The sequence below is a fragment of the Panthera onca genome, chromosome D1, assembly GCF_046562875.1.
Source record: "Panthera onca isolate mPanOnc1 chromosome D1, mPanOnc1 haplotype 2, whole genome shotgun sequence".
NCBI lineage: Eukaryota > Metazoa > Chordata > Mammalia > Carnivora > Felidae > Panthera > Panthera onca.
Genome location: NC_138348.1, coordinates 61,522,122 through 61,537,878, shown reverse-complemented (window position 1 = coordinate 61,537,878; position 15,757 = coordinate 61,522,122). Strand labels below are relative to the sequence as shown.

The following is a 15,757-nucleotide window of genomic DNA, read 5'->3' as shown; positions in this document are numbered from 1 at the left end:
TTATATTCTGTTTACCATCTTCCTCATATTACTCCTCTATCCTCACCCCTAACCTAATGCTGTTTCAAATATTCAGTTTGGAGATCAGCAAATTTTATGGAAAACAAGTTATTTGCTTATTTGACAAACTGTAATTGTCTGATGTTGTTGGGCACTGGGTTAAGACTGAGGGTAATATGATGAACCAAAAAATAGATAAGGTAATGAAATCTACAGACAAATGAAGGAGATGGACAGACATTAAACAAATGATCACATCTATGTGTTTCTTTTTTTTTTTTTTTTTAAATTTTAAAAGGTGCTGTGAACAGGAGTACATGGTATTACTAAAAAGAGCCTAATGAGAGGATTGACTTAAGAAGGCTAGAAGAAGATTGAAGACAAAATGAGGGTAGGGGAAGGTGTGAGTTGCATTTGTGACAAGTCAGCAGATCAGTCGAATAGCTGATATGCTTCTGGAGCTTAGAGAAGAAATGTGGGCAGGAGATATAAATGTGTGAATTGTATGCCGATAGGTGATTGATTGAAATTTGTTGGCTGAGGTGAGCTCATTTAGGGAGAATGCATACCGTGAGAACCGAGGAGCCTCTAGTGACTAAGTATTGAGGAACTCTAGTGTTTAATAAACAGCTAGAGTAGAAGGTAAGAGACAGAGATGGACATCAAATAAATAGGAAAACTAGGAGAATACAGTGTTAAATGTTTCAAGAGGAGAGAATCTTCCAAGGAGAATCAAATATCCAGACTTTCCTATTACCATGCTTGTTCCTACCTTAGACCTGTGTGCTTGATGTTCCCTTTTCTGGAATGTCCTTCCCCCGGAGCAAGATGTTATCTCCTTGGAGAAGAGTAGCCAACCCTCCAGGATTGTAGTCAGATTCTCTTGATCTTTGAAGCTCATTATACAGTTAAGATTAAATTTTGTTTGGGCCTCAAACTCAGTACTAAATCAAATATTTAGGAAACATTAAAGACAATTTTTTAAGAAATGTTTAACAGTGATGGTAGAGAATAATTTTTAGATTTGAGGATGCATCCTCCCTAAGGCATCTTGACATGAATTGTTGAAATGGTGAGAGCTCCGTATTACACCCTTCCACCTAGTGTATCATTGGATGGTCAGAGTGAGAGGGGAACGCTGAAAGGTAGGGGTCCGCTCTGTGGAAATAATGAATGGCAAATGTGTCATAGTAGTGATAAGCCAGTGGATTCAAAGCAGTAGTAAAACAGATGATTTCCTTCTGAAAGATGGGAATACCATTTGACAAAGACTGTTTTAAAAGCTAGGTGAAAGCTGTGAGTTCATTTTAGTTCAATGGAATTTTTTTGAGCTGACCACAGACAAGTGATAGGAGGTTGGGAGTGGGGGCCTTAGGGAAAGTTGCTGATCCATCTTCTGCTGAATAAGTTCTTCCCCAGCTAAGGAACAGTAATTCCTCTATTCTTTCAAAATATGAAGATTAGCTCTTAAATTTTAGGGCCCAAAAGAATAAATGGCCAAGCACTCAGTGACCATTTTACAGTAATCCACTTACCAATTTATGGCTGTAGTACAACCTTTTTTTGGTAACTTTATTTTTTATTTTTAAAAAGCTGTTTTTGTAGTTAAGTTGGTTGATGTGTATTGAATGTACTTTTGTTATCTTAAACATCAAGTCCAAGCTCGTGGACTTTCCTTATATAGTTTGCCTCTCTCCGTAATTTGGCACAAGAATGCTTTTTAGTGCTGAGTGTTTTCTTTCTCTGCTGGTCTCTTCTCACAGCAGTACTGGCCTTTCACCTGGTTTTGTGTCTTATTTTAGAAATGGCCTTGTTGTCAGATCTTATTTTAAATGTTGGTTAGCCCAAGCCTTGCTGCAAATGTCTTTCATGTCTGTGGAAGACAAAAAAGAAGAAGTCAGCATAAATTAAAATACGAATGATTTCACGTGGACCTAGAAACAAAATTGTTGTAAAAGACACTAGAGATTAATGCCAAGCTGCTCCTATCTCCCACTCATGTAAGAATTTGAGACCAGAAAGGCTAAATGACTTGCTAAAGGTTAGGAAATATTGATGAAAATTTATCATTCTTCTTACATGAAGGCAACATATCCTAGTAAGCTATAACTTTAACACATAAAACAAATAAACTATTCGTAAGGTAGATAAATATATCAATATAATAAATACAATACAATACAATAAATATATCAAACTACTCACCCTGATTATCTCTGAGAAGAGTATGGGGGGAGGTGCATTATAAAGTTTTCTTTGTAATTCTCTGAGTCTGTCAGTGTTCAGTTATGAGCATCATTATTTTCATATCGTGATAAAGGCCGTGACCACTAGGATCAGATCTGGATTTGAATCTGGCCTGTACCACTTAAGAGGCTGCGACTCCGTGACTTAAGGGAAAGCTTCTTAACCTCTCTGAAGTTCCATTTCTTAGCTTGAAAAAGAGAAGTAACAATACATACTTTATTGAGTTAACTATAAAGGAATTAACTGTAAGGTTCTTACAGCTAGTGTGTGGCCCGCAAGGAGTACTTGTAACAGCAGCTGCTATCGCTGGTACTACTGCTGCTGTCCCTACTTTTGTAAGCAAACACTGGGCACTGGCAGAAGATGTTCATTATGGAATGATTAAATGTTCATCTGCTTAAAGACTAGATGCTGAATGAGGCAGTTTTGTAACATAGCTTCCAGATCATTTTAAATTTCTGTTAATTCAGAGGAAGCACATGGCCATCAGTTTTTACTTACCCTATTAGAATAATACTTAACTCTTGGGTACCTCAATCAGAGCCTGATCCATATTATAATTAAAATAAGAATCCCTGGCATTCTTCATTATTTTATACTAGAGCGGCTTACCCTACATTGCTAGGGAAAATTATTAACCGTCGTTAAACTAAAAATCCCTATTGCTACTCATCTTTGGGCACCCTACGTAGAATTGCCATGTGAGAAGCAGATGTCCTTTTGACTGGAACTTGTAGTTCTTCTTATAAACTATTTTCTCTGTAACTAGTATCTTAATACAGATTATATGTGTCTTTTGAAAAACAGTCTCATTGGCTTTCCTTGTATTTCAGGAAGATCACTGATGAAGTCTCAGAAAGAAATGTCATTTCGTTTATGTAGATATACTACTGACAACCTACCTAGAGATTGTGTAGTCACAGATTGGAAACCCAGGGCCTTATAATTTTTTAGGTTATTATTTGGAACAGGCCTAGATTGTTTGACACCTTTTAGGTACTGAGTAACAGCCACAGTAAAATGTATCTGAGTATTTTTCTGTACATTATTTGTAATGTTACCGTTTGTGAGCATGCTGTACTTTTCCACTTTACAACTGAGGAAGCCTGTCATCATCATTAGTACTCATTCATTCAGCATGAGCACCTGTTTTATCTTAGGCACTGGAGATGTAAATATGAATAAAACATGATTCCTGCTCTGGAAAATTTCGTAGTTTATTGGGAGAGAAAGACACATATATTATTGCATTTCAAAGTGATATATTCTGTATAATACATAAACAAAATGTCATAGTCCTATAAAGGAGGGAACAGTAAATTTGGGGATGTATGGTAAGGTTACAAAGAGAAAGTGGCATTTGAGTCAAGTCTTGAAGGATAGTTGGGAATTTGCTCTTTGGAGAGAGAGGAGCCAGTAATGGTCATTAGAGGCAGGGAACAGCCTAGCAAAGGCCTAAAGACTTGCCTGAGCATGCTGTGTGAGGGGAGTATCTTCAGCATAACTAGAGAAAAGGCTTTGAGAAAGAAAGTGAGTCAAAGTTAGGAGTTTGAATTGTATTATTTAAACAGTAGGGAATCATTGAAGATTTTTAAATTATGGCTGGTATAATCACACATGAGTTTGAGAAGTCATAGTAGCTTGGGGCTGGAGGAAGAAAGACAAGTGGCAGTCACCAGTTAAAAAGTTGTAATTCGGGGCGCCTGGGTGGCTCAGTCGGTTAGGCATCCAACTCTTGGTTTCGGCTCAGGTCATGATGTCACAGTTGGTGATTTAGAGCCCTGAGTCAGGGTCTGTGCTGACAGCGCACATCCTGCTTGGGATTCTCTCTCTCCTGCTCTCTCTGCCCCTCCCCTGCTTGCACTCTCTCTAAATTAATTAATTTTAAAAAGTTGTAGTTCTCCAGGCAATACATGAGAGTTTATACTAGCATTATCTTTGAAGATTAAAAAAAAAAAAAAAAGTGGGGTGGGGGCACCTGGGCGGCTCAGTCAGTTAAGCATCCAACTCTTGATTTCAGCTCAGGTCATGATTCTGGGGTCATGTGTTTGAGTCCCTGTCAGGCTCTACACTGAGCAGTGGGCATGCTTGGGATTCTCTCTCTCCCCCTCTGCTCCCTCCCCAACATGCACTCTCTCTCTCTCTCAAATAAAAAATAAAATAAAATAAAATAAAATAAAATAAAATAAAATAAAATAAAATAATAAAATAAAATAAAATAAAATAAAATAAAATAAAATAATAAAGGGAGGGGCAGGGAGTCTGTGGATTTGCGAGAGTTTTCCTAGGTGTAAACAATATGATATGGGAAATGTGGGCAGTGGGAGAGCTGGTTTGGGTGATGAGGTGGAGTAACTGAGATTAATAGAATTGGGGAAAGTGAAAAGGGAGAGGAAGGATTGTTCTTTGCTTTGTGTTTTGTTTACTCTGGGAGCAGGGCAAGGATTTTCATTTTGCACAAGGTAGGGTCAGTGTTTTCAGGAACATTCTAGTAGGCACGTCTGGATCTGAAGTTCAACAGAGAGGTTACCATAGTAATATTTTTGAATTCTTATTGTTTATTTTTCCATTAAAAACTAAGGTTCTTGGAGGTTAACTGATTATGGTTTCAGGAAGGTGACTAGAACCAAAACATAAATTCCTAAGCTTCTTACCAACTAGGCCTCAACTAAAATAGCCTTTTGAAAGAAAAAATAAATATCTTGATTTCCATTATAATTGTCTTACTGTTTTATTTCCTAGAGTATCTTAAAAAAAAAGCCCAATGGGTGTGTGTGTGTGTGTGTGTGTGTCCATAATCTATTTTCTGCACTGTTTTCCGATCTTAATGTTGTTTGACTAATGCCAGTCAAATGATGAATACTCACGATAATAGCTGAGGAGCCCCAAGTCTCTTGTTTTGTCCTCGCAAAATCTTAAAATTCAAAGATTAGATAGTCCTCAGGAAATACTCAGTATTTCATATATGTTTGATTTAACCCCAGTTGTTGGCCTGATTCCACATGAGGGAGACTTTAAGTGTTAAAGAATGAAAGTGTACTGTCCACTTTTCTGCAGGAATTGAAAAGTAAGATTTTCCCCCACTATTTGAATTGTTGCGCTATGAGCTATTCTCTTGAATACCAGAGAATAAAGTAGACAGTTCTTCAAAATCCGTCCTCACCCCCAAGTTTCAGGGGTCATTCAGCGATCATTGAAACACTTGGGTGGTTGTGAAGGACCTGAAGAGGATTTGAGCAAGACAGATCACCATACATATCAGATACTCTTTTTTCACTTAAAAAAAAAAAATGAGCATACTTTATCCATGTGAAATTCTAGTTTTAACTGTGACTATATAGAATCTCTGTGAAGCTTGTTGGGCTGTGGTATTTTTCCTTTACTTTGTTCTTGATTGCTGCGAAGTGTAGTTGCCTGCTGTTTAAGGCAGCTGCAGTTGAGTGCGCCCAGAAGTGGTTGATTCTATATTTAGTAAGCCATAGGGTTTGTAAAGCATTTGCAAATTCCTTCGGGATAAAATGGTTTCTATAAATGTAACATTTTTAATGAAACTATTATTATCACCCATTAGAGAAATATAGCAGCTAATATGGGTGGATTTGTGACAAGACAGAGGCACAAAACCTTTTATACTTAAGAGTACACTGAGTGTTTTAAATACTTAAAATTAATAATGTGAATCCTGTTTTTATACTTTTAATCTTGAATTGCAGAGCTTTTACTCAAGTGTTTACCTTTGGTCCAACATTCCGAGCAGAGAATTCTCAGAGCCGGAGACACCTGGCAGAGTTTTATATGGTAGAAGCAGAGATTTCTTTTGTTGAGAGTCTTCAAGATCTCATGCAGGTAGGTATGCAAGTTTTAAAACAATTTCTGAATAACAGATATCTGTGAGATTGAAATGCTTCTGTGTACATCTGTGCATTATAGGTGTTCATGGAGTGAAGAAGATGGAGAACTAAATTTGATAAACATTAAGTGCCTTTAAAGTACAAGAGTCAGATAGATTTAAGTTCATATCCCAGCTCTGCCATTACTTTTGTTTTGATGTTATCTAACCTTGATGATCTTTAGCTTTCTCAACTATAAAATGAGAATAATAGTAACTATTTCATAAGGTTATGGGGAGGAGTAAATGAAATGTTTGTATAATGTAAAGCACCTAGTAGTGGGCCTGGCATATGGCAGGCTCAGTAAATACTAGCTCTCGTTATTTGTTAGGCAAATAAATAAAACATCCTTATAGTTAGAGAAATGTCTCCATAGATATATTGGAAAGCATGTATAGGAGCCAGCAGAGCTCTATTTGGGAAGAAGAGGGACAAAAGGTACGGCCAGAGAGATAGTCAAGAGTCAGATCATGAAAGAAAGACTTTGTAAATGCCATACTAAGTAGTTTGGACTTAAAGGAGAAAGAGTTCTCAGTTGGGAAAAGCCATTGTCTATCATAGTTTAGAAACATCTCTTACGTAACAATTTAATTATTTAGAGGGAGATAAAAATGGGGGTGGGAGCTTTTTTAGGAGGCTGTGGCCGTAATCCAGATAGAGCACATAAGCTCTGAAGTTGGATGGACCAGGAATGTTTAGCTCCACCACTTACTTGCTATGTGACCTTAGACAAAGGAGTTAATTCTCTGAGCCTCAGTTTCCTCATCTGTAAAATGAGAGTAATAGTTCCTACTTTATGCGGTAGTTCAGAGGATTACACAGATAATGTATATAAGGCACATAGAATAATAGGTCATGGCACTTTGTACCCAGAAATGATTGTTATTATGAATTGTCTCTCCAGTACCACTAATATCTTAGTTTGGATTTTTAATTACAGAATGTTTCAACTTTCATCAACTCTCACTTCTATTCATTTTATATCTTTCTGCTCTTACCCAGTAAATGGCCCAATTCTACCTAAAACATAAATACCACGTATATCATCAAATAGAACGGACTTACTATTTTATTATCCAGTCCTGGTTGGATTTCCTAGTAAACAAACTATAGAGCAGATTTGGGGGTTGGGATTATTGGGGAATGCTCTGGAGAGCAATACCCGTAAGGAAAGGAAGAAAGCTGTATTGGGCAGAGGGAAAAGTTGAACTACAATGCATTTACAGAGGCCTTAGCTAATTCTTTGAGGAACTTTGGAGCTGGAATGTTCATAGTTGTCCCATAGGAAGACAAGGGGGTGGTGGGCCTTTGTTCTTTCCCTGTCCAACAGTTACCTGACATGGATTAGTCTTGGAAGAGACATACTCTTGCGTAAGATAGCACTCTTGGCCTGGCCAGTTCCTGAAGAGGAGTCCAACCATGAGACATCAGCAGTTAATATTCCAAGTGGAGAAAAAACTCTTGGTCCTGAAGGGGTGTCTTGACCATACCCCACAGTTTCCACTTACCCCTTTAACATCTCCCACTGATTGTTCTCGGATCAGTGTTCCCCAGGGGACGTTTTTGGTTGTCTCTCCTAGGAAGTGGATGGAAGAGACGGGTGAGTGGTTGCTACTGGCATCTAGTGGGTAAAGGCTAGGGACGCTGTTCAGCATGCTAAAATGTACAGGTCCCTCCCCCTCAACAAACAATTATCTGGCCAAAAATGGCAATAGTAATGCTGTCAAGTAGCTCTTTTCTAAGTTGTGGGGATTCAGGATCTGAGACTCACGAGGAGGCTTAAAATTCCTTAGGCAGCTTTCAGTCTGAGCATACCACCCTATTCTGTATTACTGTTTGATTTAGACAGAGTATTGTAAGCAGTGGAACCACACCCTTTACTCCCTGTTTTTGCCTTGACTCTCTCTGTCTCTCCTGCCCAAACACAGATATCAGAGAAAAGTTCCAAAGACAAAAATTAGATTAGAATTTATTAAACATGATAATCTTTGCTCTATAATTGTATATTCTATAACTAAATAATTCTTATTTGGTATTCTACTGAGTGGTACTCAGCACACACTGTTGAATGATTTTTAATTAATTGAAGTGCAAGCTTTTCCTTAAAGACAGAAGAAAGATGTGCGTCCCTGAAAATTAATCTTCTGCTTCTCTTAATTTTATCCCTTTTATAAATTACATTCTGTGGAAATTATTATCTTGATGAAAATATGAAATCAGAGTAACAAAGGATTTTCCCCCCAAGAGGTATAAACAAATAAATATTACTATTTTTGACCCATTGAGTAATATATTTTTTAAAACATCTGAAGGTTATGCTAACCCTTCAGTTAAGTTTCTGTTTTCTTCAAATATATTTATAGAGCATAGTCTGAAAGTCAAGGTTAGAGAAGGCAATGATTTTCTTCTTCAAATGGAAATTTACTGCTCATGTGAAACACACCAGTTTAACAACCCCAGTGGTCAAAGTCTTCATCTTACAGATAGGTGTATTGTACCCCTCACTAGTACAGGCTGGGTATCCAATCAGCCTGTTTTTGTGTGTTCCCCATATGTGCCAGCTTTTGTTAGTGATTGAGGTATATGACCCTTCATAAATAATTCAGTTACTTAGTGATTTCTTTATCTCACTGTTAGATTGAAGGTAATATAGGCTCAAGGGAAAAGATCTTTAGCTTCCTTTTGTTCTTCTTTCATCAGGTTTTTCCTTACTCTTCTACAAAAAAAAAATATATGTGTGTGTGTGTGTGTGTGTGTGTGTGTGTATGCGCACACACACACACACACACACTATATAAAAAATAAATGTATCTGGTTGTCCGTTGGTAATTAAGTATGTTCCTGTATCTGGTCATATTAAGTTAATTCAGTAGATGCTTGTGCCCCACCCTGTGGGTGCCATGATAGGGTGTACCAGAAATGCAAGAGAGGAAGGGAAGATACCTGACTTTGAGGCAGCCTGTACTTAATGAATGTCTGTATCTTTCTGAATACAACATTTAGAGGGCCTAATAGCTCCCTGACTTCAGACCAAAAATTTTAGTTTTGATTAGAAATATCTTCCATTCCACTTTTTTTCTTCCAGCAAGAGTTTCTTCTGTGAGATGTCTGTGGATACTCCTAGTAGAATGAATTCTTACATACTGATTTGTGTTGTATCATGATTTGTGTTCTTTTTACTGTATGCTTTAGCAAAGCAAAAATCTACGTAGATTTATCTCTCTATATATAAAATCTATATAGGTGTATCTCATTGCTCCTCTAATTTTAAAGTCAACTTTCATTTACCAGTGACTGAATGAAGCACTTCTGAAAGTGTCTTACTGTTCACAACAACTAATGTTTGTTGTATGCTTCTCTGAACCAGGTACTAAAGCTAAGTCTTACACATGGATTATCTCATTTAATTATCATAACAATCCTGTGAGCTAGGTACCGTCATTGTCCTGATTCTACAGTGAGTATATTGCAGTTTAGAGAGATGTCAGTTTTGGCTGTTCGTTTAACATCCTGCTTCAATACTAAGTATTGAAACTATGAACAGAAGAGTCATACAGTTTTCTTTCTTTTTTTTTTTTTTTTTTACCCACTCTGGGAAGAAGTTGCACTGCCTACCCAAAGCAATCTGGAAAACTGAACTAACTTGGTATAGTACATTCAGGGATTAAGAAGCCTAATGGATTGATAGCCGCTAAAACCTGGAGATCAGTCCTCACCCTAAACAGGTTTGCATATAAAGTAGCCTACTTGTCAGGCAATTCTATGTCATTTCTCTTAGGTTATGGAGGGGCTCTTCAAGACTGCAACAATGATGGTTCTTTCAAACTGTACTGAAGATGTTGAACTCTGTCACAAATTCATAGCTCCTGGTCAAAAGGTAATTAGTTTTGTGGATAAAGTCCAATCTATCTACTCTTTAAGTGTATTAATTACATATAATAAATATAATTGCATTTAATAATTTTTTTTCTCTTTTCTTACCAAGGACAGATTAGAACATATGCTAAAAAACAACTTTTTAATGTAAGTAATTATACTTTCTCTGAACTTTGTTTACACTTTATCACAGTATATATTGCACTGCATTAAATTTATATATATATATATATATATATATATATATATATATATATATATATATATATATCTCCTTATCACAAGGAAGGCCCAGGTGTTTTTATAGCTCTTATGTCTGGTTCCTAGGTGATAATGTTTCATGAATAAATAAATGAATAAATCATAGCAAGATAAATGAACAGAGTAATTATTAATTGTATTAATGCAATTCAAACTAATACTGACTTTAGTAATCAAAATTTGGCTCAGTTAAAAAGCTTTTATTTTAATTCCCGTATAATTAACATAAGGTATTATATCAGGTTCAGGTGATACAATGTGATTCAACAATTATATACATTATTCATTGCTTATCATGATAAGTGTATTTTTAATCCCCATCACCTCCCCACCTCCCCTCTGGTAGCCATCCGTTTGTTCTCTATAGTTAAGAGTCTGGGAGGTTTTTTGCTTCGTCTGTTTTTTTCTTTGTTTGTTTTGTTTCTTAAGTCCTACATATAAGTGAAATCATATGGCATTTGTCTTTCTCTGACTGACTTAATTCTCTTAGCATTATACTCTCCAGATTCATCCATGTTGTTGTGAATGGCAAGATTTTGTTCCTTTTTTATGGCTGGGTAATATTCCATCGTGTACATATTGATACCACATCTTCTTTATCCATTCATCTATCAGTGGACACGCTTCCATAATGTGGCTGTTGTAAATAGTGGTGCAATAAACATAAGCACGCGTACATTTTTTTCAAATGAGTGTTTTTTAATTTTTTGGGTAAATACCCAGTAGTGGAATTGCTGGATCATATGGTAGTTCTATTTTTAATTTTTTGAGCAACCTCCATACTGTTTTCCACAGTGGCTGCACCAGTTGCATTCCCACCAATAGTGCACGAGGGTTCCTTTTTCTCCACATCTTTGCCAACACTTGTTTCATGTTTTGTTGATTTTAGCCTTTCTGACTGGTGTGAGGTGATACCTCATTGTGGCTTTAATTTACATTTCTCTGATGATAAGTGATGTTGAGCATCTTTTCATGTATCTGTTGGCCATCTGTCTATATCTTCTTTGGAGAAATGTCTGTGTCTTCTGCCCATTTTTTAATTGGACTATTTGTTTTTTGGGTGTTGAGTTATATCAGTTTTTTATATATTATTAATACTAACCCTTTATTGGCTATGTCATTTGCAGATGTCTTCTTCTCTTCAATAGGTTATCCTTTAATTTTGTCTATTGTTTCCTTTGCTGTGCTAAAGCTTTTTATTTTAGTGTAGTCCCCGTAGTTTATTTTGGCCTTTGTTTCCCTTGCCCCAGGAGACATATCTAAAAAAGTGTTGCTGTGGTTGAGGTCAGAGAAATTACTGCCTGTGCTCTCCTCTAGGAGTTTATAGTTTCAGGTCTCACATTTAGGTTCTTAATCTATTTTGAGTTTATTTTTGTGTATGGTGTAAGAATGTGGTCCAGTTTTATTCTTTTGCATGTAGATGTCCACTTTTCCCACCACCATTTGTTGAAGAGACTGCCTTTTGCCCATTGGATATTCTTGCCTCCTTGCCAAAGATTATTTGACCATGCAATTGTATGTTTATTTCTGGGCTCTTTAGCTGTTCCATTGATCTGTGTGTCTCTTTTTGTGCCAGTACTATACATTTTGATTACTGCAGCTTTGTAGTACCTCTTGAAATCTAGGATTGTGATACCTCCGGTTTTGTTCATCTTTTTCAAGATTGCTTTGGCTATTTGGGGTCTTTTGTGGTTCTATGCAAGTTTTAGAATTGTTTGTTCTAGTTATATAAAAAATACTATTGGTATTTTGATAGGGATTGCATTAAATTGTAGATTACTTTGGATAGTATGGACATTTTAACAGTATTTGTTTTTTCCAATCCATGAGCATGGAATATCTTTCCATTTGTGTCATCTAAAAAACCAACTTATAAAATACATACATGTAATGTCTGCCTATCACTTTTACTGTTTCAGTCTTTTTTTTAATTTACCTTCAATTGCTCTAATCTGATAATATATTCTAAATCTGGTTTTTTGGTGACTTTTTAAAATCTAAAGATCTGTGTTTTAAGTATAACACATACATTTTTTCTTCATTTCCACTATCCTATACAAGTAGTACTTGATATCAGACTGTTAATTCCACTAACCGTACTAATCAGATAGGTTGTTCCATTTTACAGTTTATTATAAAACAAACACATACTTGATATGGAAAAAGAACAATAAGCAATCTCTTCATAAATAATACAAATCATTGATATAAGTCTTAGTATTCGGTGTATTTAGTGTGTATAGGAGTTAAGTTTGGTACTCAGAAGACTAGAAAATTGTTTCTGAATGTAATTTGGTATCATTCTTCACTTGCTATCATTAGGTTTAGGAAGTTTTTGTCCTAAGAGAATAAAGAATTCAGCCTGTCCTGGAGAATGGTAATAAGAAAAACTTGGCATACTTGACTGAGCTGAGAATTTCAGATATCAGTGTAGACCTTCAGGCTACAAGTTAAAAGTGATGAGTCGTTGAGCCTGAATAAATAGCAAAACAACAGATGTAAGATCAGAAAAAGAGGAAATAGGAGCCCTATGATAGAGAATCGAAAGGCAGTGGAGTACAACTGAAAGCTTTTGAGGTTTTTTTTTTTTTTCTTTCACTTAAGTGTATATGGAGTATGTTAACTAACTGGAATTTAAATGAAAACTTGAAAAAAGGAAAAAACAGTGTATATTGAATACTCACAATGTGCCAGGCTTGTTCTAAAATCTAAAACAACTGTTTTAAAGCAGCAAACAAAGCAGATAAAATTCCCTTCCTTCATTGAGCTTACATTTCTGGGGAGGAAATAAGAAACAAGAAACAAGATAAATAAGTAAAACATACAGTCTGTGAGAATGAATAATACTGAGGGAGAAGAAACCCAGAGAAGAGAGAGAAGATAAGACAAAAAGAGTGAAGAGGTAGAAGTTTTACTTAGTGTGACAGAAAAGATCTCACTGAGATGATTTTTGAGTAAAGAGTTAAAGAAACTAAGAGAGCTAGCTATATGGGTATGTGGAAAAAGAATATTCTAGGCAGAGGAAATAGCAAGTACAAAGGCCCTGAGGTTGGGCCATACCTGGTTTGTTCAGGTAATAGTGAGGAGTGGATAAGGGAAAAGGATAATAGAAGACAAGGAAAGGTGGTGGGAGGTGGAAAATCATGTATAGCTTTTTAGGCCACTGTGAAGAGTTTGGGTTTTTGCTTGAGTAAGATAAGGAAACCATTGAAAGGTTCTGTGCAGGACTGATAAGATCTGAATTGGATTTAATAGGATCACTCTGCCTACTGGGTGAGAACAGACTTCAGGGTGAGAGCCAGCACAAGAGTGAGAGCAGAAAACCAACCAGAAGATTATTAGAGTCATCTGGATGAGAGTACATGGTGATTTAGAACATGTATTAGATTTATACAGAGAAACAAAACCAACATGATGTGTATATGTAAATATTTATTTTTAAGGAATCATCTCCTACAGTGTGGATCCTTGAGGAGTTCAAAATTTGATGGAGTAGTTCAGCAGGCTAGAGTCTCAGGGAGGAGTTACAGCTGGGAGTCCAAAGGCATTCTGCTGGCAGAATTCCCTGTTTCTTGGGAGAGACCAGTCTTTGTCCTATTAAAGCCTTCAACTAATTGGTTGTGGCCTACACTGTGGAGAGTACTCTGCTTTACTCAGAGTCCACTGATTTAAATGTTAATCTCACCCAAAAACACCTTCACAGAAACATCCTGAATAATGTTTGAGCAAATATCTGAATACCATTGCCCAGCCAAGTTGGCACATAAAATAACCATCACCGGCCAGGATGGTAGCAGTGGAGATAGTTTTTCTATTCTGGATATACTTTAAAGATAGAGCAAACAGGATGTGCTGAGAATATTCGGGAGAGAGAAGATAAGTCAAGAGTGACTTCAAACCTTTTGTCTTATACAGCTATAAAAATGGAGTTGCCGTTAACTGAGATTTGGAAAGTGGTATCGCCCTTGGGGGAAGTTGGGAGGAGGTATCAGGATCATCATCATCAGGTGTCATGTTAAGGCTGAGATTCTTTTCAGGTAGATGTTGGGTAGGCAGTTTCAGTGTACAGATCTGGAGCTTACAGAAGACTTCTGAACATTGCATATTGATAAAATTAGTAAGAAAGCAGGTAGGAAAGAATTAATTTGGGCATCCGAAGGATCTGTGCTGGGGAGAGAAAACCAGAGAGAACATCTTATCTAGTGAATAAGATCTAAGATGGGAAAAAAAATATCCACCTTTTATTGACTATTTGCTATGTGCCAGGTAGTGATACACTTTGCATACACCAGTAGTTCACTGTATCTTCACAACAACTCTGTGAGTAGTTGTTACTGCCATTCTGTAGATGAAGAATCAACTCAGATTAGGCAAATAAAACATGAAATGGGGATTCAAACTCACTCGTCTGATTTCAAAGCTCATGCTTTCAACCACTATGCTTCATGTTATTCAAAAGGACACTGGAATTAATGCTAGAGTAGCTGTAGCTCCTTGCTGTCCTTATGACCGTCACATATCACTTAACTTGTGCTTTGGAGTCCAGGTCTGTAAAATACTGAGGTTGGGAAATGACCTCGTGGGCTATGTCCCATCAGTCATTGCCGGCATCATCATCCATTCCACGGCACAAATCATGGTTGTGGTTTAAATGTATACCTGTGATGATTTGTTTAGTGTTTTCACCTCCATATGGTAGGGAGCTTGTTGATTTTGTTTACTGTTACAACACCCCCCCGTGCTTAGTACCTCTAACAGGAACTCAGTAAATATTTATTGAATAATGGAATGAATGAGTAAATGAAATTTGAGCGACCATGGGATCGAGAGTATTCTTCTTTAGGCTAGGTCCTCTCCCTGAGGTTTCCTGTTAACATGTATCACTGTTTACTCTGGGCAGTGAATGCAATGAGCTATGGCTTAGAGGACCTGGATTCTAATTCTGGCTATACTTGTTATCAGCCATTAGTCAGTGGGTTAGTATTTTTCAACACATATTTATTGGCTACCTGCTATGAGTTAGGCACTATGCTAGTCATTAACAATTCAGTAGTGAATACAGGCAAGGATTGTTCCTTTTATGGAATTTAAAATCTAGAGCAAAAGATGAATACTTAACTATTTGAATGAATGATTATTTAATTACAACTATGAACTTGGTTAATAGTAAACCTTTAATCATTTTGAACCTCAGTTTCCTCTTCTATAAAGTAATAACTTGTCAGTGCACCTGGGTGGCTCAGTCACTTGAGCATCCAACTCTTGGTTTTCAGCTCAGGTCATGATCTCACAGTTCTCGGGTTCGAGCCCCACCTCAGGCTCCGTGCTAACCATGCGGGGCCTGCTTGAGATTCTCTTTCTCCTTCTCTCTCTGCTCCTCCCCCACTTACACTCTCTTTCTCAAAATAAATAAACTTGAAAAAAAAGTAATAACTTGTCTATCATACTGCTTAAAGGATCTAATGACCATACTGCTTAAACAG

General features: G+C 36.7%; 1 protein-coding gene across 6 annotated transcripts in view; it reads left to right on the top strand.

The window, feature by feature from the left end:
- Window positions 1-15,757, top strand: part of NARS2 (asparaginyl-tRNA synthetase 2, mitochondrial) — a 129,906-nt gene that overhangs the window by 80,693 nt on the left and 33,456 nt on the right. For 5 of the 6 annotated variants that reach the window (XM_060605514.3, XM_081790337.1, XM_060605513.2 and 2 more), the window contains exons 7-9: window positions 5,961-6,093; window positions 9,916-10,014; window positions 10,123-10,160. In XM_060605514.3, coding sequence (XP_060461497.1) covers window positions 5,961-6,093; window positions 9,916-10,014; window positions 10,123-10,160 — 270 coding nt within the window. The remainder of the gene's footprint in view (window positions 1-5,960; window positions 6,094-9,915; window positions 10,015-10,122; window positions 10,161-15,757) is intronic. The other variant, XM_078433054.1, reaches the window with a different exon arrangement.